This window comes from Rhinatrema bivittatum, chromosome 12 (assembly GCF_901001135.1).
Source record: "Rhinatrema bivittatum chromosome 12, aRhiBiv1.1, whole genome shotgun sequence".
NCBI classification, from domain to species: domain Eukaryota; kingdom Metazoa; phylum Chordata; class Amphibia; order Gymnophiona; family Rhinatrematidae; genus Rhinatrema; species Rhinatrema bivittatum.
This window is the reverse complement of record NC_042626.1, coordinates 20,459,862-20,485,094: the sequence shown is the minus strand read 5'-3', so window position 1 is coordinate 20,485,094 and position 25,233 is coordinate 20,459,862. Positions and strand designations below refer to the sequence as shown.

At 49.1% G+C, this 25,233-nt stretch overlaps 1 protein-coding gene across 1 annotated transcript in view; it reads left to right on the top strand.

Moving 5' to 3' along the window:
- The window catches only part of NECTIN1 (nectin cell adhesion molecule 1), a 57,849-nt gene extending 33,408 nt beyond the window's left edge, over positions 1 to 24,441 (top strand). The window contains exons 2-6 of the mRNA XM_029573443.1: positions 12,859 to 13,209; positions 15,681 to 15,983; positions 18,218 to 18,335; positions 19,875 to 20,026; positions 21,337 to 24,441. Coding sequence (XP_029429303.1) covers positions 12,859 to 13,209; positions 15,681 to 15,983; positions 18,218 to 18,335; positions 19,875 to 20,026; positions 21,337 to 21,851 — 1,439 coding nt within the window. The 3' untranslated portion in view covers positions 21,852 to 24,441. The remainder of the gene's footprint in view (positions 1 to 12,858; positions 13,210 to 15,680; positions 15,984 to 18,217; positions 18,336 to 19,874; positions 20,027 to 21,336) is intronic.
- Positions 24,442 to 25,233: the final 792 nt, after the last annotated feature.

Sequence of the window (25,233 nt, the reverse complement as noted above, 5' to 3'; positions counted from 1 at the left end):
CCAATCTACAGTAGGACATCGCGTTCTTTTTAATTTCCAGAGTAGTGTCTCAAGAGGGATTTTGTCAAATGCCTACTGAACATCCAGATACACAATAGGGACTCAGCGTGCCAGAGGCAGGGGTTGAATCCCTTAGGTCTCTTCCTGGGCACAGGCCTTGAAATGCTGTCTGATGAAATGTCTTTCTGCCCGTGGCCCTCTGGTAACCCGGGCACCTTGCAGTACCCTGCCACTGCAGACCATTACAGGGAGGCAGAGGGCAGTTTTAGCTGCTTTCCCAGAGGATGCATTGCTGCAGATGCGACGGGTACTAAGCCACAGCTGGACTCCTGAACATGGGGATTAACATCCAATCCGATTGCTGATCCTTTTTCCTCATCTCTCCGAAGCTAAAACGCTTGTAAGGTCTGATTTATTTTTGTAAATTCTGTCTCATTCCCCTAAAGATGGCAACATTTCAAGGCTTTGCCCAAAAGGAACAGAGTAGAACCCTAGGCTCTCCTTTTCCTGAGAATAGTTGCAATATGAGCTTTGCACAGCACATCTTCCAGTGTAGCCACCTCCGGGTAGCAATTCATTGCATTCTGCCTGATTGAGGAGGGAGAAAGCAAATTGTCATTGTTGCTAAAGGAGGAGTGGGGAGAAGACTGACCGCTACACCACAGCAGTGCTTTTCTCCCATCTTCAGTGTCCAATGGCTAAAATTATTTGGACACCTTATCCTCTCTGTTTGCCTTTCCACTTAGTGTGGACATAAAGTGCTATAGAACAATGTAGACCATTTTAATTAGGCAAGTGATTAACGGAGGCAGATGGACAGGAGGGGTTGCTGGGTGTCTTCACTAGCAGAGACCTTGCTCTCTTAGGAAGTCTTCACTGAGTCAATTAATTAAGAACAAATCAGAGTACTTAATTAAAATGCTTCTGAAACAGAGAGTAGGCTAGGGGTGGGGGGAGGGGCATGTGCTTATCTTAGAGCTCTTCCTGAGGCCCTAGAAATGAAAGAGAGAATAGTTATCTAATTTGCATATGTAAATGAGTACTGATTGGCATGTAGGATTAGAGACCCTTCTTGGAGCACTTCAGGAACTTCTAAAGCTTTCAGCACAGGATGGATTTGGTTGTGTTGTGTTTCAGGAGTCAGGACAGATGTGGTGTTGTGTCTGGGGGGGGGGGCAGGACAGATGTGGTCCTTTGAAGAGCAGTGGTTCTGGGTTGTGTCTATGGAAGAGAACACAGGATCAACCCTGTCATTCCACCCAGTCCCAATCCAGCACAGGACCACATTATTATTTAGCTCAAGGGCCTTATTTACTAAGCCTTGTTAAGCCATTTAATGCTCATTATCCTGCCTTTGTACTGCACGTATGCTAATGAGCTGGTTAACATGCAAATCTATGCAAATTAACTAATTACTAGCCTAATACATGCAAATCAAAATCTTGGTTTGCCTTAGAAATTTGCAATTGGTGTTATTTGATTCCAAGTTAGCTACAACTCAAGAGTTGTTCCTGATACTCCAGGGGCACGCCTTACCGGGGCTGCTCCTGGAGGCAGCTCAAGTTGCAAAATAAGTTATTTCAATTGTTGAACCCCTGCCCCTCACCCCCACTTTTCCCTAGGGGCCAGCCCTCCCCGCTCTCCTGATCCCTCTGCCACAGACTTACCAACTTGGTAACTCAGATTTATCCACACATTAAAGGACTGAATGGCACAGGAGGAAGACAGGGCAGGCTGGAACCTGTCCAGCCAGCTGCCTGGTCCCACCTGAAAGTGTGCAGGTCTGGGCCAGAGCAGGCAGGGTGCGGCAGTACGGTGAAGGAGCAGTGGCCATCCCTCAGGGAAGCTGTGAATGACAGTGGAGGATCAGAAGTAGGAAAACAATGAGATAAGGACATGGGTACAGAGATGAGAGAGAGCAGAGAAGGGGGAGAGAGACTGAATTATCGCATCCCAGGGCCTGATTCCTCAAGGTCTTTTCCCATGGGCACAACACAGAATGGAAGAGAAACTTTAGCAAATCTGGCCCTTTGGCAACATCTGTACAAAGTGCTGTGCCAAGAAAAGTTCTTGAAGCAAGAGAATGAGGCAGAGAGAGAGAGGTTACAAAGAGCAAAGGCAGAGCCAGAAGGGAGGAGAAGGCAAAAGACTGTGACTTCACGAGAGGGAAGCTCCAGATCCTCCTCCTGGCTCCTGCACGGTGGCTCGTTACAGGACCCGTGTTATCAGAGGCCTCTCCCTCTCTCAGGCTCTGGACAAAAAGCCTTCGCTGATTGGGGCCAGGTTGTTCCTGCCATTGCCTGAGGAAATGGTGTAGCATGGCTGGCATGGACCGTGGTGACAAAAGTCAACTGGGGCTGCCAAGGAAGCCTCCTCCGTGCCCCAGGCGCTGCCGATGCCATGGGCTCAGGCTGAAGAAATGCAGCCTCGGGGACCGTGTCCTCAGTGCATGCCGCTGTTCTGCCCATTGGCACCATAGAGTGCCATCGTTTGCAGGGCTGTCCCGCAGCAGAGGATGTAAGGCCCAGGGCAAATCAGTTGAAGCAGGCTCCAGGAGTGATAACTGTGCGTAGCTGCGCCCATGCATTCACAGGAAATCATAATGCCAGGGGCGAGGCTGCCATGGCAGCAGGGGCTCCTGATTTCTGCCCCCCCCCCCCCCCCAACTAAGAGTGGCCCTCTTAGGTGTGTGTGTGTGTGTGTCTGGGGACCATGATAGCTGCCACTGCTTGGAGGCCTTCTCCTAACTCTGGCCGTTTCCATTGGCAGCAGTAAATGAATCAGAGTGGAATGAAAAATGATTTTATTGCCCTTGAATGGTAACTGCAATTGAAAGTGATCATAAGGAGACTGGGGCTGTCAAGAGGTAGCAGACAAATTGTAGGAGCTTCAGCTAACTTTTTATCTCTGCATCCACAGCACACGCCCAACACTCCCATTATTCCATCGAGGGTAACCCAGGACACTCATAACCCTTAGTGAAGCCGGCCCTTGGTCTGACTTTTGTCAGACTTGTTCATCCCTCTGACCTTCCAGACCTTGGCCAGTTTGCTTCCACGTCCTCGGAGGGCAATTTCCAGTAGCCCGGGCTAGTTTAGTCTGTGCACCAGTTCACTAAGGGGCGTCTTTGCTCCTAAAGAGGTGCCTCTCTCTCTACTGCTCTCCAGGCTCAGAAGCAGCTGCTGCCCCCAGGCTAAAGAAGAGAGCACAAGTTGGGGAGATATAAGATTGGGACTTGGAGAACAGGGGGTGATGGAGAGTTGTAAATCTAGCTGTGAGTTTATAGTGAAGCAGAGAGAGAGAGAGAGAGAGAGAGAGAAATGGAGAAAAAGTAAATGATGGGGAAGATCAATGTCAGAGAGATGAAGGAGAAGAACTGAAGAATAGGAGAGAGAAGAAACAGAAAATGGACAAGAAACCCTGAAAAAGAATCCAGAAAAAAGAGAGGAGGACCAAAGTGATTAGGAAAAGTCTAGACGACAAAGGTAGTAAAAAAAACAAAAAACATTTTATTTTTAATCTAGTGAATGGAGCATGCCCACTTTGGGAATGTGTGTCTCATATCTTTGTATTTTACACAAGATTCGCATTTCTGTTTTCTTTTTCTCCAGTGTTGCACCTCATGCAGAGTCTGACATCTTGGCATTTCCAGTACAACTTTTGTCTGCATGTTTTTGTATCTAATTAGTGGTAACTTATTCTGAATTGGTTGAGGATCTGTCTGTGGATGACATCATCATGGCTTAGAGGCACAGGCTCCCTTTTAATCCCTACTGTTTAACAAGATACAGATTCCTCATCAGTGGGGAATAGAGGTGGTCATTTCTTGTAGAGGTTAAGGACACTTGTGTCTACTTATAGATTATAAATAATGATAATGTTATGTTTTAAATAAATAAAAAAATACAAATTTCACAGCGTCTCCCAGCTCATGGTGTCGTGTGTTGTACACGGGGTGAATGCACCCTTTTTCCTTGGCCATAGGTTCCAAATTACCTAACTATAGCTCTGTTGGCACCACTTGCACAAGAGTTGCTAATAGTGCCAAAAAATCCAGCGCAATGCAAGTAAAATATTCATGAGCTGCTTTGCATGCAAATGTTTGCCATGGATCACACTAAACATCGAGGTGCGGTTAACTTTACTCAAGATCATCAGCAGGGTAACGCACCTGCCGATCCTCTTCACCCCACCCCCAGGAGGGAGTGCTCCTGCCTTATGAAAAAAAAGAAAAATATGTAAGAGGGTTAGGGCATTGGAAAATTAGAGGGGAGGCCCGGAAGGGTTTGTGGTGTGTGTGTGTGTGATGTGTGGTTTGTGGTGTGTGTGTGTGTGTGTTGTCGGATGCAAAATTTTTAAACAAAACAAAAGTTAATAAAATTTGGTTTATTTATGTTTCATGTTGAAAACAAATTGAAACATCCGAGGGTAGCAAAGGATGTCCTGGCAGCTCCGCCGGCTGACCCTTTCAATACTTCTTTAGAGTCTGGAGTAGTTCTGGAGGACTGGAAAAGGGAGGATGTGGATCCCGTTCATAAAAGTGGAAGTAAGGAGGAGGCTGGGAACTGCAGCCCACTCAGTCTGACCTCTGGTGCACATTCTGGAATCCCATGGATTGCAGGATTCGAGGCAGCATGGTTTTTACCAGAGGGAAATCTTGTCAAACGAATCTGATCAATTTCTTTGATTGGGTGACCAGAGAGTTGGATCGAGGGACAACACTAGATGTAGTGCACTTGGATTTCAGAAAGGCCTTTGTCGTGGTTCTGCACAGAAGACTTATAAATAAATTGTGCACCCTTGGTATGGATCCTAGAATTTATTATTATTATTTATTATTATTTTTTATATACCGACATTCGATCTGAGATATCACATCACTGAGTGGGAGGCGACAAAGGGTAGTGGTAAATGGGGTTTTGTCTGAGGAGGGGGAGGAGGAGTTACTAGTGACCTGCCTCAGGAATCAGTCCTTGGACCGGTTCTTTTCAACATATTTGTGAGGGTTGTTGGGAAAGGTTTGTCGTTTTGCAGATGATACCAAAATCTGTAACAGGGTGGACAGCCAGGAAGGAGTGGAAAACATGAGGGGGGATCTAGCAAAGCTTGAGGGATGGTCAAAGTCTGGCAGCTAAGATTTAATGCTAAAAAATGCAAAGTAATGCATTTAGGATGTAAAAACCTAAGGGAAAGGTACAGTATTGGAGGTGAAATTCTTTAAGCACAAAGGATGATTGTATCTGATGATCTTTAGGTGGCCAAATAGGTGGATAAAGTGATGGTAAAAGCCAGAAAGATGCTGGACTGCATACAGAGACGATTGGTGAGTAGAAAAATGGAGAGGGTGGTGAATGCATGAAACAGCCTTCCAGTGGAAGTGGTGGAGAAAAACAGTCTCTGAATTCAAGAAATCATGGGGTAAATACAGGGGATCTCTGAGGGAGTGATGAGAATTATAATGCTAAATTAATTGAATGGATGGGCAGACTGGATGGGCCATACGGTCTTTTTCTGCTTTCATGTTTCTTTGTAAAACAAGAAACTTCATTAAAATTTCCCATTTTAACATGGCAGAGACCGTGTGGGCTATCTAGGTTTGCCCATTTCATTTCAAACAAACGCACGTCTCTGGTTTGTACCTGCGGCAAGTTTCAAAGCGGAAGCCACATTGGCACTTTCAGTGTGAAAATTGATGCAAGCCTGTGAGTAAAACTTTGCACCAGTGCGGATAGTTTGAAAATTGGTTCTTAAAGTGTTGGGGCCAGGTCTTGCCTCTGGTGATGGGGGTGCTGTGTTGATCCCCTCTTCCCTCCTGGGATTGTACCAAAGGGTCTACAATCTGATACTGCAGGGCCCAGGCACAATGTTGGGTGCTCCACCCATCCCCTCTTTGTGCACTCTGAACCTCTGGGCTATTGGGCCTCCTTTAATTTATATTTCGTGACGCTTCGAAGTGAATTACATGCAGGCACTGTAATTATTTCCCTGTCCCCAATCTGCACCTGAGGTAACAGAGGGAGACGTGACTTGTCCAAAGTCACAAGGAATGGTAGTGGGATTTGAACCCTGCTGCTCCTCCACTCTGTGGCTTAGGGCAGCCCGGCTGTGCGTCAGCTTCCCACCCCCAGGCTTATGCCGGCTGGAAGCAAAGCAAAGCGTTACTTGCAAACAGGTCCCTTCACAGTGACCTCAGAAGCAGTGCCAGGACCTGGTGTCAGACTAACCTCCTGCTCCATCTCCTGGCAAATTGCCTTGACTGAACTCCATCTGCTGGCATCTCAAGGCAAGACACCTGTAAGGCAGAAGCAGAGAAGGGTGGGGGAGAGTGACCACCTGACTCCAGGTCCTAAGGGACACCTGGACAGATGAGGCAGAGCCTGTCAGAGGCTTTCTCAATGTGAACTGCTCTCACTTTTTCTTAGGACCTGGCCCTTAGTTCTTCCTCCTGGAGAGGAAGTGGGGATGGATCGTGTGTAAACTGCATATCTGTGCATGCATGCCTAGGGTGTGTGGCTGCTTTTCTTCTTTGAGTGGATAGTGCTGAAGGTTCCCCAAATCTCCGACCATAGCAGCACCTGCCAGCAAAGCTCGCGGTTTCTGGGAGAAAGAGCCTGGTGTGCGCCTGCCTGCTCAGGACCCAGGTTGAAGTGCAGGTCACTGAGCTGGGGGCCAGGGCCTGCTTTGCCCTGCTAGTAATGTTTGCTTTGTGAGGGGACGGGTGACTCAGCCCACAGTGCTGCCTGGCATGGCTCATTTCTGCAAGGGATCAGTCTCAGGTGCTTCCTCAACCAAGCAGCCCCGCCTTTGTCTGTTTCATCCCCCAAAGGAAATGGAGAGAGAGGCGGCTGCAAGCCTGAAGGTTTAGAAAATCCACCCCCCTCCCCCCACGTCTCTTTGGGAGGGGCTCATTCTGGGGTGAGTGAGACGTGCCAGGGTCCTTGGAGCCTTTTCTGTAGTTCCCACACTGACCTTTGCCCATTTCCAGAATCAGTCTGGATCCCCAAGTTTGGGCAATAAACTGAATCTGTCTCCCCCGTCCCCCGAATCCTCTGGGACAAGATCTCACCAGTTCTGGAGCTTCAGGCCATGCAATCCCTCAGGAATCCCAATGTGACCCTGCAGGACACCTCTGCCCCTGCTGACAAGACCCACTGGGAATGGGGAAATGGACACTGAGTGGGGGGAGGGGGATGTTACTGCTGCTGGGGAGAGGAGGGAAAGGTTTGAGTAAGGGTCTCTCTGCTCTGCTGTCTGTGGTGAGCTCAGCTGCTTATGCCCCCCCCCCCCCCTTTCCAGGCTCCAGGACCTTCAATAGCCACTGCCTCACTGCTTTCTCAGGGAAAGGGGGGGGGAGGAGGGGGACAGCCGTGCAGGTGCTGATCTTACCTGGCCGGTTTGCTGGGAACCTGCAGAGTTTGCAGAAGGATTTGCTGCTGGGTGGAAGTTGCCTGGGGAGCTGGATTGAGGAGGCTTTTGTGCTTTCTGGCTGAGGTTTGGCTTCTGCGGTTTATGGCAAATGTTTTTGTTTTTTAGGGGAGGGGAGGGTGCTGATGGGAGTGAAATAGTTCATGGAGGAGTTAATGCAGCATCTAGAGCCAGCTGAGGTTTCTGTACCCAGAAGATGCCACATGTACAGCGCAGTAGCCTAGTCTGCCACTGGCATTGCTACGTGTCACGCGTGCATTGTTGAGGCACAGACATATTGCTGGCATGGGGTCTGCCTGTCATTGCTGTGGTGCATGTGCTGGCCTGTTGGGCTCCCTGTGAGCTCCCTGCTGGCGCTCCTGCCTGTCTCCAGCCTGGCTCCTGGCATAACCACTTTTATCCACCTTCTGCTGAGATTGTCTCACTGTAGCCTATCTGTCACTGATGTAGAGTGGCCTCTCCAGTGACTTACGTTTGCTGCATCTTTCAACAAAGTACTGAAGCATCCGTGGCACTAGAGAAGAAGCAGGACATCTGCCTCATAATGTAATAAGAGAGGGTCCTTTCATGACCACACTCCTCACAGTCCTGGCCCTGAAACAGACCAGAAAGTGGCAGAAACACAGCAGATTTTGAGATTTCTCTTTTGAAGCTTTAACTAGACCTAACCGGAGCAATTTTCAAAGAGGTCCTAGAATTGCAAAGAGCATGGCTACTTTTGTCATGAGCACTTTTGAGGTGCATGATTCAGCTGCTATCCGGCTGAACAAGTTAGCCAGATTAACATATCTGCTTTGAAGTGCCAAGAGCAGAATATAAATAAAAATAAAATATCCGGCTAACCTGTCCAGGATATATGCCACTGAATACATCTGGCTATGTAAATTAGCTGGATAAGTTTATCCAGCTAACTTTAGATCTGCTCAGTAGCAGATCTAACTTATCCTGCTAACTTAACCAGAAACGGCTGAATATTGGCACTTATCCAGATAAGTTAACCAGATCCACTACAGAACGCCCTGTCAAGGTGAAAGTGCATGCGTAATTTTACTTTGAAAAATTAGTGTGATGTCTTTGCACTAGTGTGAGCAGTTTCACAATTGCTCCCTGTAGGTACACAATGCTGGGTTTTGTATTGTCCAGGAAAAGGATCTTGGTGTCTGTCATTGTAGACAGGAGGTGGAACTCCTCAGTTCAGAATGTGGCAGCAGTCAAAAAAGCAAACAGAATGCTAGGAAAAAGGAATGGAGAATAAAACAGAGAATATCAGAATGCCTCTGAATGAATCCATGGTGCAGCTGCACCTTGCATCTTGTGTTCAATTCTGGTAACTCCATCTCATAAAAGAATTAGAAATGGTGCAGAGAAGGGTGACAAAAAATGAGAAAGGGGATGGAACGGCTTCCTTGTGAAGGATCGGGCTCATTAGCTTGGAGAGGAGCTGATGCTGGGGCTATAATAGAGATTTATAAAATCACGAGTGGGGTGAACCAGGTAAACAGAGAGCAGTTATTTACCCCTTCAAAAAAAATACTAGGAGTAGAGGACACTCCATGAAACTAAATGGTAGCAGACTAAAAACAAATTTGAGAGAGTATTTTTTCAGTCAATGCACAGTTAAGTTGTGAAATTTGTTTCTGGAGGATGTGGTCAAAGTTCATAATATGGCTGGGTTTAAAAAAAGGTTTGGAGAAGTTTCTGGAAGACAGGACTATTAATACTTATTAACCAGGCACCTCCAACATCTGGGAGTGAGCAACAGGGAATGAATGGATCTTCCTGTTACGACTTGCCGAGTACTTCCAAGAGACCCAGGCTGGCCACAGTCAGAGACAGGATGCTGGGCTCGATAGACCATTGGTCTGACCCGGCATGGGACGTCTTTCGTTAGGCTCAGATCCAGCTAACTAGGCTGAGTCAGGCACTCGGCTGCAAGCTAAAAATCAGCCCCGAGTGCACGTGATTCACGTCTCCTGCTTCACAGGAGCAGGACCTGGAATCAGAATTACAGTACTTTTTTGCTTTAGGGATCTAATGAAAGCATTTTTTCTTTTCTTTGTAGCTGACCCTTGCATCGTGGGATCCTCTTATCCTATTTATTTTGGCACCTGTCTCCTCCCCATCTCTGCAAGCCTTGCAGTTCTACAGCAGGCTGAGTCAGTACAAACAGAAGGATGGGAACGGTTTCAGTCTAGCCAAATACCATTCTTATGTATTTATTTATTTTACCTATACTTATAAGTCGCCATATTTAAAACCCGCTCTAGGCAGCGTACAAGAAATTTACACAATAAATATAACAATTGCAAAATGCAAATAAAAAAAAAACCAAAATCATCAAAACATCAACCATAACAAATTGTATAAATTTAGCATAGATATACATGCAGTAACCCCATCATGCTGTTAGGGTCTCTGTGCTGCTGCCCTTTACAATGAGGACACTCTAGGCCCTTTATTTAGTGCCATGTGGCTGGATGAGTTTGGACTCAGCCAGTCAAATGGTAGGATTTTAAAATCCCGCTATGGTCAGCGGCTGCTCCGTAGCCGGCTAACATTTTATCCAGCTAAAAAGTAGCCAGCTTACAGGCCGATACAGACACCTGGATGCGCGTTTTCAACGCACTAGCTTTACCCCTTATTCAGTAAGGGGTAATAGCGCGTGGAAAACGCCCGTCCAACCCCCCCCCCCGAAACTAATAGCGCCCGCAACATGCAAATGCATGTTGCGGGCGCTATTAGTTATTCCCGTGCGATTCACTAAGTAAAATGTGCAGCCAAGCCGCACGTTTTACTTTCAGAAATTAGAGCCTACCCAAAGGTAGGCGTTCATTTCTGCCGGCACCAGGAAAGTGCGATATTAAGCCGGAGGTCTCAAAAGTTAAAAATAATTAAAAAAAAAAAAATTTAAAATCGGCCCGCGGCTCGCAGGTTAGAAGACGGACGCTCAATTTTGCCGGCGTACGGTTTCCGAATCCGTGGCTGTCAGCGGGTTTGAGAACTGATGCTGGCAAAATTGAGCGTCGGCTGTCAAACTCGCTGACAGCCACCGTTCCTGTCAAAAAAGAGGCGCTAGGGACGCGCTAGTGTCCCTAGCGCCTCTTTTTACCGCGGGCCCTAATTTAAATATTTTGTTTTAGTGAATTGCGCGCCGGGAGAGCGGGCGCTTGCCTGCTCTCCCGTGAACTTTACTGTATCGGCCTGTTAGGGAGTGGCGAGGCGGGGGTGTTCTAGGGGGGAGCCACTACCAGAAAAATGCTGATATTCAGTATGATCCAGCTTAGTTCACTAGCGAAGTCTAGGACCGTTATTTGACTGTTCTAAAATTAGCCAGATAAACTTATCCAGCTAAATATATGAATGCTGAATATATTCAGCAGCACAGCCATGTCATTGATAATCTCAGCCAAGTTAAATAAATGTATCCCAGGCAGCTGGATAGTGGCTGAATATCAGGCCCACTCTGTCTCCCAGCACCCCAGCATGTTTTTATTGACTGAGCTATTGGCCTTTCTAATAAGGACACACTCTGCCTCCCAGTGCCCCAGCATGTTTTTATTGACTGAGCTATTGGCCTTTCTAATAAGGACACACTCTGCCTCCCAGTGCCCCAGCATGTTTTTATTGACTCTGAGCTATTGGCCTTTCTAATAAGGACACACTCTGCCTCCCAGTGCCCCAGCATGTTTTTATTGACTCTGAGCTATTGGCCTTTCTAATAAGGACACACTCTGCCTCCCAGTGCCCCAGCATGTTTTTATTGACTCTGAGCTATTGGCCTTTCTAATAAGGACACACTCTGCCTCCCAGTGCCCCAGCATGTTTTTATTGACTGAGCTATTGGCCTTTCTAATGAGAACTCACGCTGTCTCCCAGCATGTTTTTATTGACTGAGCTATTGGCCTTTCTAATGAGGACACACTCTGCCTCCCAGTGCCCCAGCTCCTGGTGAGCTGACTCCTGTTTTGTCTTACTTTGCAGGCTGTATTTAGAGTGTGGCACGGTGCAGAGGGGCCGTGGTTATATCTGCCCATTACTGAAAGCATTCAGAGTCCTATAACTGTAATTCAGCTGAGCAATAATGATTAAAATGGCTTTTCCCTGGCTATAGACAGTGACTGCGGTTGGACAGGATGGTTATAGTTAAGGAGTTCTCTAGAGCCGAGAAAGCAATGGCACCAGGAGAGGCTGGCTGCACCCTCTCTTAGGCAGGTAATCCCTGCTCTGTCTCGCTTTTCCATTCCTTTTCCTCGCTGCTCCTATGTTTCTCCAGCTCTTCTCATGTCTCCTACCTCTGGGATTCTTTTTTCCCATCTGTCATCTTTCTTCTCTTCTGGGTTTGCTCTCTCCTCGTCTCCTGCATCTCTTCACTCTCTCGCTCTCCCCCCCCCCCCCCTCCCAGTTTCTGTCTGTGCAAGGAGTGAAGCCATACAGAACTGGCTTTTCCAGTCTTTGTTATATGTATATATGACATAGAGAAAAAAGTATATAATTATAAATGTATTATCTCCAAACACATGTGCTGGGACGGAGAGGAGCCGATGGGAAACTGCTTGTTTACAGGCCTGCTCGCTCCCTGGGGCCTGGCGCAGAGGATCCATGGGAGTCTCACCCAGCTGCCTCGCTGGTTCTCCTGTCCAATCACATTGCAGCTTTAAAACTCTTGTGCACTAGAGATCCTGGCTGAGGATAAAACTTCAACTTTACACAACACATGACCAAAAAAATAGTAGATACAGAATATAGCTGCTGTGTTCCCATAATATTAGCTCAATGGATATTAACTGCTATGTGTTTATGGGGGGGCGAAATAGAGGAATTCTATGCAAGGGAGTTTATAAGGCTGGAAGTCTATGTATGTGTGTACTGCGATAGAAGAGAGTATGTGTCTGTTGAGGGATAACGTGTGTGTGTGATACAGGTATATGAGATTTTTCTATGTATTGGATTGTATAAGTCCATGGGTGTTTATTGAAGGTATATAAGAATGTGTATATTAAGGTATGTTGTCTGTGTTTGAGAGTATGAATTTATTGAAGTATATTCAGGTAAGTGAGGGTGTGTATATTCAGGTATGTATAGGGGGTGAGGGGGTGTACATTCAGGTAGGTGAGGCAGTGTGTAATTGGGAAAATGAGAGGGTGTATATTTGGGTGTATTCAGGTAAGTGAAGGGGTGTATATTCAGGTATGTAAGGGTAGGTGAGGGGTGTGCATTCAGGTAAGTGAGAGTGTGGGAGGATGAGAGGGTTTATGGGTGGGTATGAGGGAGGTCTGTATATGATGATTGGTGTGAAAGGGTGTGTGCATCTATGGAAGAATGGGGTAGGGAAATGAATTCAGAACCTTGATTTGTAGCAATGAATTCCCCTTCTTCACTTCTTTTCTCACCCTCTTTCCATAGATTAACCTCTCGCTCCTCTCTCTTTTCTAGGTCCGCAGGCTCAGGTGGTCCAGGTGAACGACACGGTTTCGGGTTTCATCCACACAAATGTGGTTCTACACTGCAGCTTTGCAAACTCCTCCCCCAATGTCAAAATCACCCAGGTCACATGGCAAAAGGCCACCAACGGCTCAAAGCAAAATGTGGCCATCTACAACCCTGCCATGGGGGTCTCCATCCTGGCCCCCTATAAAGGCCGCGTGGAGTTCCGAAACCCCTCCTTCAACGATGGCACCATCCAGCTGTCGGAGATCCAGCTGCAGGACGAGGGCGTGTACATCTGTGAATTCGCCACCTTCCCCACGGGTAACCGGGAGAGTCAGCTCAATCTGACGGTGCTGGGTGAGTGCAATGCCTGCTAATCGGGTTGTGCTTTCTGGCAGCGAAATGCAGTTATAGCCGCAGGAATTTTGCTGTTGGATGATTGCTCGCCCTCTACGGAGGTAAAAATAAGCATATATGTAATTTTACCTGTGGAGTTTTGTTAGAGACGCGCAGCCCAAAAATGTTTTGGTTTGCTTTTTGCTTTATTTTAATGTTTTGTTTTGTTTTTGGTTCATTCCTCAAACCAAAAAAAAACAAAAACCCAAAACATTAAACGCCAAAGCAAAACAAAAAAAAACAAACTGGACTTCCCAAGGTCCCTCCACCAGCCCTCCTGCCTTGTTAAATCTCACGAGGTTCAGGCCTACCCAGCTGGGATGAACCGGGACCTAACTGGTGCTTCTCTGTGCCCCTCCTCACCCCCCTTAAAATAAAAATGTGCTGGGGCCGAGGTCCTCCTTCCCTGGCCCCCACGTTCCCCCTTACGGCTGGTCCAGATAAAAAGAATGATAAGGGTCGGAGCTAAGCCCGCTTGGTCCTGCTCTAGAGCCTGGATATTAAAACTTTAATGGCACCAGCCACACCAGATACGGGCACCAAAGTGACCTCGCTATGGTGCTGTCCTCCAGATGGCCAGCGTCATGTTTAAATATCCAGGCACCAGGGCAACGAGCGAGTGGGCTTCCTCTCCTGCGCTTATCATTCTTTTTAAGTGGGGCCATCCATAAAGGGGGAAAATGGGGACCAGAGAGGAAGGACCTTGGCTCTGGCGCGTGTTGATAGTGGGGTGGGAGCCCGACTGCATAGACCTGGGCTCCAGGCTAGATTGAACGGGGCAGAGCGGGTTATAGGAACCCGTGGAGATCCTGGCCGGGCCTGGCTTAGCCTGACTGGGTAGGCCCAGGTCCCGTGTTTGATTTAATAGGGCGGGAGGGAGCTTGGAGGGCCTCGGGAAGGCACTTTTTTTTTTTTTAATTTTGGCGCAAAAATGAAAATACGCAAAAATTCAGAACAAACCGAAAATAGCCTCATTCAACAAATTTGTTTTGAACAAATGCACATCCCTGATTTCCCAGGTCTTCCCAGAGCATGGCTAGGACAGGGAAGGCCATGTGGTCCTGCTTTAAAAAGTAACCGCACAAAAAGGAAGCACAAGTTTGCGTGGGTACTTTTCTTTGGGGGGGGGGGGGGAAGGGGCAATAAACAAAGCCAAACTACCTATCTGGTTTTGCTTTGATTATTGCGTCAAAACCTGTGGGTAAAACCTTTCCACAGGGCTTGCCAGGTCGCATCTAACTCCCAACGTACGTTTCATCCTGAGCAGGCTGAGTGATGTTACCCCCACGCCGGGAGACGTAATGTGCAGGTCACTGGTAGGAAACACAGACACGGGAGATCGGTAGAGAAATGTACTTTACAAATCAGTAGCGTAACACGAAATGGTTATGGTAAAAATATAATAAAGAAACACTATTGCTAGCAGCAGACTTATGCACAGAACAGCAGGGAGAGATGACATAAAAGGTAAAGAAAGAACGGGTAGTTACAAGTTAATCCCGCATCTGCACACGTCCCTGAATAGACCCCACAGGTATCCAGCAGCGGCGGTCCGGTTATGCCTCCTGGGAGCGCGACGTCAGAGCCCGATGTATCGCTGAGCATTTGCTTCCCTCTGTTCTGAGGAATTTAAGGCAGGGGACAAGAATATACAGTGTGCAGGACACAGGCACGCGCAGTACAGATTTCTTTGCTCAAGTAGTCCTATACTACAGACGGGTGCAGCTCAAACCTCTTTGCGCCAAGCAGCGTGAAGCTGAGCTCGGTATTTCACTTTCCCGTGGAGCTATCCCTATGCGTGCATCGAAGTATCTTCCTAGCCGCTGTCCCTACGGACAACACAGGTGATCTGCCACTGTGCCGGATGAGTGTATCCCGTGCCGGATGAGATGCATCCCATGCAGGATGATATACCCTCAGACTGTCCCTACGGACAACATAGGTGATCTGCCACCGTGCCGGATGAGTGTATCCCTCTGTAGGATGAAGCATCCCATGCAGGATGATACACCCTCAGTATCTTCCTAGCCACTGTCCCTATGGACAACACAGGTGATCTGCCACCGTGCCGGATGAGTGTATCCCTCTGTAGGATGATGCATCCCATGCAGGATGATACACCCTCAGTATCTTCCTAGCCACTGTCCCTATGGACAACACGGGTGATCTGCCACCGTGCCGGATGAGTGTATCCCTCTGTAGGATGATGCATCCCATGCAGGATGATACACCCTCAGACTGGATGAGTGTATTCCCATGCCAAGTGATGTACCCCCCGGGCTGTCATGCTGGTTTATCCTTCTACCTAGGCATTTTTTTTTTTTTTGTCTTAGGGTGCAGGCTCATTGGACTTCGGGAGGACCCACAAATTAACTCCATTATTTCATTTAGTGTGGCTTTCATCACTCACTCTTTCTTCTCTCCTTTTACAGCCAGGCCCATCAATACAATGGTGAGGACATCAAAGACCCTCATAGCTACCTCTGGAAAGACGGAGAAAATAATTGTGGCCACCTGCACGTCAGCCAATGGAAAACCCACGAGCACTGTTTCCTGGGAGACCAAACTGAAAGGGGAGGCAGAGTTTGAAGAGATCAGGAGTAATAATGGGACGGTGACAGTAATCAGCCGATACCGCCTGATCCCGAGCCGGGAGGCCCACGGGCAGGAGCTCACCTGCGTAGTCAACTATCAACTCGATCGCTTCACCAACACCACCGTCCTGAACGTGCAGTGTAAGTACGCGGGGAAAGAGGCACGTTTTGTCCTCAAGTGCTGTGTCGGCGAGACGGGGAATGGATTCTCAGTGTGCAAAGGGCAGAAATAGCCGGGAGAGCCTCAGAAGGAGGGGGGCAGGGCTGACCCTGCGGCTGGGCTGCACACTGTCAGGGGGCGGGACCTCGGGTCATTCACCCCCTAGGTCGGCTGGCCCGGGGGTTGCCGCAGGGACCCCCCTGGAGGTGAGGGAGCCATAGTCATTGTGAAGTGGCGACACCTGGTGGCCAGATTTAAAGCCTCACCCCCCCCCCCCCCCCCCCAGCAACTGGGTTAAAGCACATTGGGAGCGGATATAAAACAGGAGGAAACCCCACAGGTAGTTGTACGTGAAGGGACGAGGCGCCCGATCCCATCCCTGATTCAGCTGGAAGGCCAAAGGAGGAAACGGAAGGGTCCAAACCTAAAAAAAAAAAAAAAGAGAAGAAGCAGCAGAATTTGGGATTGAAAAAGCAAAGGCAGGTTAAAAGGCCAAGGCTGGTTTTAGGATAAGCCCCTTCCTTTGCACCTTGGATCCCTCCAGGACATTTTATTCCTTGTCCTTCACTTCATTCAGTCTTGAGCTGGAAACAGATGGGAGGAAGGCAGATTAAGGGAACAAACGAGAACGGAGGGAGGAGGGGGGAGAGGGAGTGGTAAGATAAACTGAGGGCGGGATGGCCATGGTGTTGTGTAAATAGTCCCGGGTGCACCGGACGGGAGCTTGTCCCCTCACCCTCCTCCGGGCACCCCGACCCACCACGTGCTGCCAAGTGTTATCAGCGCGACCCTGGTCAGAGCTGGGAGATACTGCATTACCTGTCTGTATTCAGCCAGGGATGAGGTCAGTCAGGGGGAGGGCGCGCGCGTTTCTGACTCCCAATTCTACCTGTGCAATTTTCCCTTGCACACTTGGAAGTAGCAGATGCAGGGTCCCTGAGCAGTTGCACCTGTGCCCCTTGTAATTTAATATTTAAATGGAAAAACCTGGGTGGTTTCCCTTTGACAGCTGGGGCAGGAGTACAGAAGCTTCCGCGGACCTTGCCACCTCCACAGGCGGGCAAAAATGACTCCCGATATTTATAATTCCCCAGCCCTGTATGGGATAAATCGGGTTATGGTAAAACTCCGCGCCCCCCCCCCCCCCCCCATGAGAATGGAGACGATTTATCTCTGAGCTGCATGAATGCTCTTAACGTGCAACACAGCGCGTGTGTACAAAGGGCGCGTGTGCCGTGCACCTGCTGCTTGTGCAGGCAGAGAAGCCAGGGTTAAAGTGCATTTGGAAACTGAATGAGTGCGCACTGTGTTCCCACCCCTTCCTCCTCCTAATTTAAACACACACCACCCCCCCCCCCTTCCAAGACTGCCTGTTTTCTAACCCGGCTAAAACTACGCACGCTATGGAAACTCATGTGTGCTTTCAGCTGGGTGAGGGGGTTTGAAGGCGCCATTGTCCCGGACCTCGGCGCCTCAGGAGAACTCACAAACCAGGGCATGGAGAGGGGAGAATTTTCAAAAGCATTTAGCCCTGGGTAAAATGGTTTCAGGGAAGACCGTCCACTTCAAACTTGGCCCGAGAGCATGCATGGGTTCCACGCTTCACGCGCTTTTAGCGACATTAAAAAAAAAAAAAGAGAGGCACACCCCCCCCTCCCCCCGGGCGCGTGGAGGTCGGGGAGGAGCGTAGCGCATTTACAAATGTCCGCGTGCTTATCTGGCCCCCCCTTCCCATGCCGGCACTTTCCGCGTGCGTCCTTTACTTTTTCTTAAAGCGAGACAATATGCGTCAGCTCCTCTTGGAAAGTCCGAACGTGAAAACCACTCCTGCAGTTCGCAGCGGTCTGCCTGCTTGACCATTGTCCCCTGGGAAGGCTCGACGTAGGTTAAGTGACTCGCTGAAGGTCAGACAGGTAGAGCTATAGATTGATCGGCCTGCCGCTTGAATCCATTTCTTTGTTGTGTGCTTGGAAGGCTGTGCCAGGTAAGGGTAGTGGCTGACCTCCGAGCGGTCACTCCCAGACCTAGGGTGAGGACGAGAGGCTCTGGGAGGCAGAACCAGCACGGACACTCTCAGCAGAGAGCAACCTGCCCCTGAACGCTCATCGACGCTCTGAGGCTCTTTCCCCCCTCTTCGTCAATATTTTTTTCCCTGCTTTCCTGCCATAATTATCCCTTTCTCCTGCTTTCCTCCATTTTCCTCTCTCCTCCTCAGATGAGCCTGAAGTTGCGATTGAAGGCTTTGATGGGAACTGGTATTTGAATCGAGCAGATGTGAAACTGATGTGCAACTCTGATGCCAACCCCCCTGCCACCTCCTATCGCTGGCGAATGTAAGTCCTTCCATGCCCCCAACCCTATCTCTCCAGAGAATGTATGTATTTATTTGTTTTTATCAACACAAGATATCACATCGGTTTGCAGGGAAAAATTTGAAGCTTTTTACAATGTAAGAAGGTAGTAGTTAAGTGGGAGAACATAGTGAGGGGAAAATAACACAACTCTGAGCGATTAACTTTAAGAGTAGGCTTGCATATTAAGATGTACATTTCTGTATAAAAATAAATTAGCATTTTGTATTAAATACGGTTTCAGTATAAGATAACTTAACATGAGTAGTAGGAATTTTAGGTTTATAAACAATACTGTGTGATATTTATTTAGCATATACATTGGTAGAATGTGTGCCCTCCCCCCTCTCTCAAATGTAAGTCACACCCCTTGACCCTTTCTCTCTCTGGCAGCTGTAAGTTATTCCATCACTCTCTTACGCCTCTCTCTTTCTCTGTTTCCGGAGAATGTGAGTACTTCCCACATCCCCTGATCCTCCCTCTCTCTCTCTCTCTCTGGAGAATGTGAGTATTTCCCACATCCCTTGACACACACACTCTCTCTCTCTCTCTCTCTCTCTCTCTCTGGAGAATGTGAGTACTTCCCACATCCCCTGATTCTCTCTTTCTGGAGAATGTGGGTGCTTCCCACTTCCCCTGATCCCCTCTCTCTCTCTCTCTCTGAGACTCTGGTACTTCCTCCATCCCCTCTCCTCTCTCTCTCTCTCTCTGAAGAATGTGAGTACTTCCCACATCCCCTGATCCTCTCTCTCTCTCTAGAATGTGAGTACTTCCCACATCCCCTGATCCTCTCTCTCTCTCTGAGATTGCAACTTCCCACATCCCCTGATCCCTCTCTCTCTCTGCTCTCTACTCCCCTCCTCTGATCTCTCTCTCTCTCTGGAGAATGTGAGTACTTCCCACATCCCCTGATCCTCTCTCTCTCTCTCTCTCTCTCTAGAGAATGTGAGTACTTCCCACATCCCCTGATCCCCTCTCTCTCTCTCTCTCTGAAGAATGTTGGTACTTCCCACTATCCTCTTCCCTCTCCCAAATCCCCACATCCCTTCTCTCTCTCTCTCTCTCTCTGAAGAATGTGAGTACTTCCCACATCCCCTGATCCCCTCTCTCTCTCTTTCTCTCTGAAGAATGTGAGTACTTCCCACATCCCCTGATCCTCTCTCTCTCTCTCTCTCTCTCTGAAGAATGTGAGTACTTCCCACATCCCCTAATCCTCTCTCTCTCTCTCTCTGAAGAATGTGAGTACTTCCCACATCCCCTGATCCTCTCTTTCAGGAGAATGTGGTTGCCTCCTACTTCCCCTGACCCTCTCTCTCTGTCTCTCTCTCTCTCTCTCTGGAGAATGAGAGTACTTTCCACACTCACTGCTTTTCCTGTAGTGGGGCAGGGTGGGACTCTGGCCTGTGCAGGTGGGATGTGTCATTAGCCTTTCTGAAGCATTTACCGTAACAGATAGAATCCCTCTGCCTGCGACATACTCAGAGGTCACAGAAGCCTTTACATTTCCTTCACTTCATTCAGGCTGAATGGGACCTTGCCTGAGACCGTGGAGGAACAGAACAACACCCTCTTTTTCAGAGGGCTCGTGACGTACAACCTGGCCGGAACTTACATCTGTGAGGCCACGAACACCATTGGTACGAAGTCCGGCCTGGTGGAAGTGAATGTCACAGGTAAGACCGGCTCGGGTGGCTGAAGCTGCATGCCCTGCCCGTGTCATCCTCCTCCTCCTCCATCGTTCTGAGCGTTTGGGATGAGCTGGGGTGGGGACAGAAGCGAGGAGTTCCCCCGCACGCCCTCCATGGTGTTTCTGTGGGCTCCTCTCCTCTGAGGAGCAGCGAACACTTGGCCTGTGCCCGGAGAGAGGAGAGCACCTTGTTTTCTAAGCCTCTACCCAGGCCCAATAAAACCAGTGGTACGGGTGTGAGCTGCTGGCACCTTCTTGTACTGTGGCTGTGTGTGCAGCTCGAGATGGGATTGGTACAAACCCCCCCCCCTCCCCCAAACCAGTGCAATTACATTGGAGAACAGAACAAAATGAACCACCAAACCATAGGGAATGCAGTAATACAGAACAGTTTTCTACAGTGTTGCCTGCAGCCACAACACAAGATGTAGGTGAATTTGGATTTGGATTGAATTACTCACCTTTTCCAAATTCCAGCTCAAGGCGAGTTACGATTCAGGTACCGATAGCTATTTTGCCGTAAGTGGTAGCAAAGCTCAGTCCACGAGTCGGCCCCTATGGAGAGAGCCCTCTCCTTCCCCCCACTCCCTCAGTCCCCTTAGCTGATCCTCCCGGCCCTGCATGTTGGTTATTCTGACGCCAGGGATCCCCCTCCAGTGTGATTGAGCTGGGTCCCTGCTTCCGGCCTTCTGCGAGTGGCCAGGAACAGGCGTGACAGGGAGGGGAGTGGCCCTTAGAGAAAGTAGAAACAATTGGGGATGGGGGAATAATAAAAGCCTTTAGTGACAGGCGGGGACAGTTGGTGATGAGGACAGACAGGTCACCGTGAGTGATGGGTGAAGGGGGGAAGGACAGGGTAATCCGGCCCTCCAAATGTATCTGGTGTTTCAGGATTAGTGGAAGGGCTTTTGGCTGGAGCGCCAGAAGGCGCCAAGAAATGGGTCTGGGCTGCAACCAGCAGCCCAGACCCTGGGTGGTTCTGCCTAGGCCTGTCTGCCGCAGATAACATGGGATCCTGGGCCCGGCGCCCACTTGTTCGTTTGTTGCGTTCTAGTGTCAGCCTGCTGAGGGGTTGAGTTCCACCATCTTAATGCTTGCTTGCACGCTAGTCTCTGCTTGCTGTTTGGTCAGGTTCTGGTATCTGCCTGAGGACCAGCTGATACTGCTTTAGGATGTTCTGAGTTAGAGATTCCCGCTGCTTCCCATCCTCTTCCCCGTTACCCCCTCCTTTTCCCCCTTCCCTCGGAGACGTGCTCTGGCTGACGCTCTTCCCTCCGTCTGCCTTTTCCTACCCAGAGTTCCCCTTCATCCCAACTTCTCCGGAGCAGCCGCAGCAGAATGAACAGCAGGGCCTGTCCCCCACAATCATCTGGATCCTGGTCGCCCTGGCCCTGGTGCTGGTGCTGGGGCTCGCCGTGGTTCTTTTCCTGCTGAGACGGCGGCATCACACCTTCAAGGGCGACTACAGCACCAAGAAGCACGTCTACGGCAATGGCTACAGCAAGGCGGGCGTGCCGCAGCCCCCGCCGCCCGCCCACAGCCTGCACTACCCCGATGACTCGGACGACGAGAAGAAACCTGGCCAGCTGGGCGGCAGCAGCTATGAGGAGGAAGAGGATGAACGCAAGCCGGGACCTCGATACGAGGAGGAGGCCAAGAGGCCCTACTTCACGGTGGAGGAGGACACGCAGGAGTACGGGGAGGACGGGACCCTGGGCTTCCAGTATGAGCCCGAGCCCCTGGACATAGCTGAGAATATGGTGTCCCAGAACGATGGCTCCTTCATCTCCAAAAAGGAGTGGTATGTTTAGAGCAGGCATCGGCCTGTGTGCAGGGGTGAGACGTGTGCACACGCATGTTCCACATACATACACACACATACAGGTACACTCACACACACACACACAAACATAACATCCCCATCCAGGTACGTGTCCACACCTACACACGCACAGCCTTCCACATTCATGTTTTCGTAAGCTCTAGTAGTGACCCCCTGGTTTTCTCTACCCATGTACATATACACACACACCTTTCCATATACACGTACATCCCTCCCCACATAGGCGTGTATGCACACACCGGCCCAGTCCAAGAAAGGGACTCCTATGGAGCAAGGGCTGGAAGCTATGGCTTGATGTTTTATTGAATTTTTTAAATACCTTTGCATCCCTTTGTGAAGTTCCATGGACCACAACCATTCTTCCTTGTGACACTGCTGCCACTCTCGCCGCTCCCCAGACACTGGAATTCATTGGTTTACTTGTATATTTTGTGATTTATTTTTGAGAGGCGGGAGGGGAAGGCTAAGGCACAACACACTGCTTGTGTTATTCAGGGCACAAATGTGACTTTCTGACCACAGTGCAGCTGCCAAAAATTGTTACATTTTTTAAAATGTATGAAAGGGGGAGAGTGATGTAGGATTTGCCCAGACACAGGTATCTGGGGACAAATCCTCTGTGGTGTTTATAATTTTGAATGAATATACTGACAGACTTGGAATGTTATTTATCATTTTTACTTTCAGGTTTTTTTTGTTTTTTTTTTTATTTTGTTGTTGTTATGTGGTTTGTTTGTTTTTTTTTTTTATTGAATAACAAAGGGTTAACCTAGTCCTGCTTTCTTCATCTAGGGTGTGACACTATATGCCAGGGTTTGCCTTTGCACAGCCAGTTTTGTGCCATAAGAGGTGATCGCTATTCCAGGCTTGGCTTTTTTCTTCTAACTCATTAGTGCTCTGTAAATGTGTGCATGCACACACACGCATGCACACGGACACCCCTGTAGATTGATACAGTGTTAAATTGTTTTTGTAGCAAGCGGGTTAACCCTGAGATCCATGAGTCCCAGTATCTGTTGCTTCACTGATGTAGGCTTCCTGTCCCCAGTTCGTGCTCTGCCTGAAGCGGGATCCTTAGCGTGAGACTGCAGTTACGTGGTTTTGGTAAGCCATTGTTGCACATAGCCTGGAGTGTGTTTCACCCAGACCCATGGCCTGGCAAGGTCTGTCACAAACAGAGGAAGGTTCCCAGGTTTGCATACTGTGGAGACAGTGCTGGGAGCTGCAGCTGAAGGAACCTCTACCACTCATTAGAATATTTAATTAGCATCACATTATAAAATGATTACTTCATGTGCAGGCTTTTAGATTATTATAATTGACACACCTGTATGGCTAATGATAACATTTCAGTTAGTGCATCTGTACAGCTCATTGCAATTAGCATGTGCCAGTCTCATATTATAATTAGTGCCCGTGTAGTTACTGACAAAATCTTACACCCTGTGCATCTCTTCGGAAGATGAATGAGAGGTAAAGAAAGGGCTGGCTGGGTATATTGCTGTTACCTGTGATGTGATTGGCAGGTATTCTGTAGCTCAGCTTGTTTTCACATGCATTGCATTCTTTATGGGAAGCAAACCTCATTTGATTTACTTCAGAATTCAGGAACAAAATGTGATACATTCAAATTGTGCAAACTAATGTATGCTTGGGGTGATATTGCAATGAATGCTTGGTTATGCTTTGTGGTGCCTCCATGTAGGAGAGCTAGGAACAATGGAGAGGGGGAGGAATCTGTAGGCAATGGTGGAGGAGCGCTGTCTATGGAGGGAGCTGTAAAGAATGGTGGAGGAGTACTAGCTGCAGGGAAGCTGTAGGGGATGGTGGGGGAGCAGTAGGGAATGGTATTAGGCTGGCGGTATCTGTAGAGCATGATGGAAGACTGCAGGCTGTGGGAAGCTATAGGGCATGCTGGAGGAGTGCTAGCTGGTGGGGAACTATAGGGCATGATGGAGGAATGCCAGCTGTGGGGAACTATAGGGCATGATGGAGCAGTGCCAGCTGTGGGGAACTATAGGGCATGATGGAGCAGTGCTAGCTGGCGGGGAACTATAGGGCATGATGGAGCAGTGCTAGCTGGCGGGGATCTATAGGGCATGATGGAGGAGTGCCAGCTGCGGGGAACTATAGGGCATGATGGAGGAGTGCTAGCTGGCGGGGAACTATAGGGCATGATGGAGCAGAGCTAGCTGGTGGGGAACTATAGGGCATGATGGAGGAGTGCTAGCTGGCGGGGATCTATAGGGCATGATGGAGGAGTGCCAGCTGGCGGGGAACTATAGGGCATGATGGAGGAGTGCTAGCTGGTGGGGATCTATAGGGCATGATGGAGGAGTGCTAGCTGGCGGGGAACTATAAGGCATGATGGAGGAGTGCTAGCTGCGGGGAACTATAAGGCATGATGGAGCAGTGCTAGCTGGCGGGGATCTATAGGGCATGATGGAGCAGTGCTAGCTGGGGGGGAACTATAAGGCATGATGGAGGAGTGCTAGCTGGGGGGAACTATAAGGCATGATGGAGGAGTGCTAGCTGGGGGGGAACTATTGGGCATGATGGAGGAGTGCTAGCTGGGGGGGAACTATAGGGCATGTTGGGGCAGTGCTAGCTGGCGGGGTCTGTAGGGATGGTGGAGGAGTGCTAGCTGGGGGGGAACTATAGAGCATAATGGAGGAGTGCTGGCTGGGGGGAGAGCTGTAGGGATGGTGGAGGAGTGCTGGCTGGGGGGAGAGCTGTAGGGATGGTGGAGGAGTGCTGGCTGGGGGGAGAGCTGTAGGGATGGTGGAGGAGTGCTGGCTGGGGGGAGAGCTGTAGGGATGGTGGAGGAGTGCTGGCTGGGGGGGAGAGCTGTAGGGATGGTGGAGGAGTGCTGGCTGGGGGGGGAATGGTATTGGGTAAGTTCTACAGCTGCAGTAGATGTGAACTGGGACCTATTCTTGCTCCAAGTCTCTATCAACCTTCTTATTACACTTTCTTTCTACCCCACTTGCACAAACACTGAATCACATTAGTTCATGTTAATTTGCATATTAATGAGTCGGCACAGACTCCTCTGCATCATGAGAAACTGCAACAAAATCCAAAAAACAAGTGTCTGCTGCACTCTATGTCCCACGTGTGCACTGGGGCTGGCGCTAGGACAAATGGTGCCCTGGGCAAAAATTGTCTATGGTTTCCCCCGCCCCTCTAAGCATTTTCCCCCTTCTCCTTCCAAACATTCTATCCTTTCTCTCCTTCTTTCCAGACATTCTCTTATCTCCCTCCCTTCACCCATTGCTGACTCCTCCCCACCAGGCATTCTCTTCTCCTGCCTTCTCCTAGACATTTTCTCTTCCTCTTCCCCCCCCCCC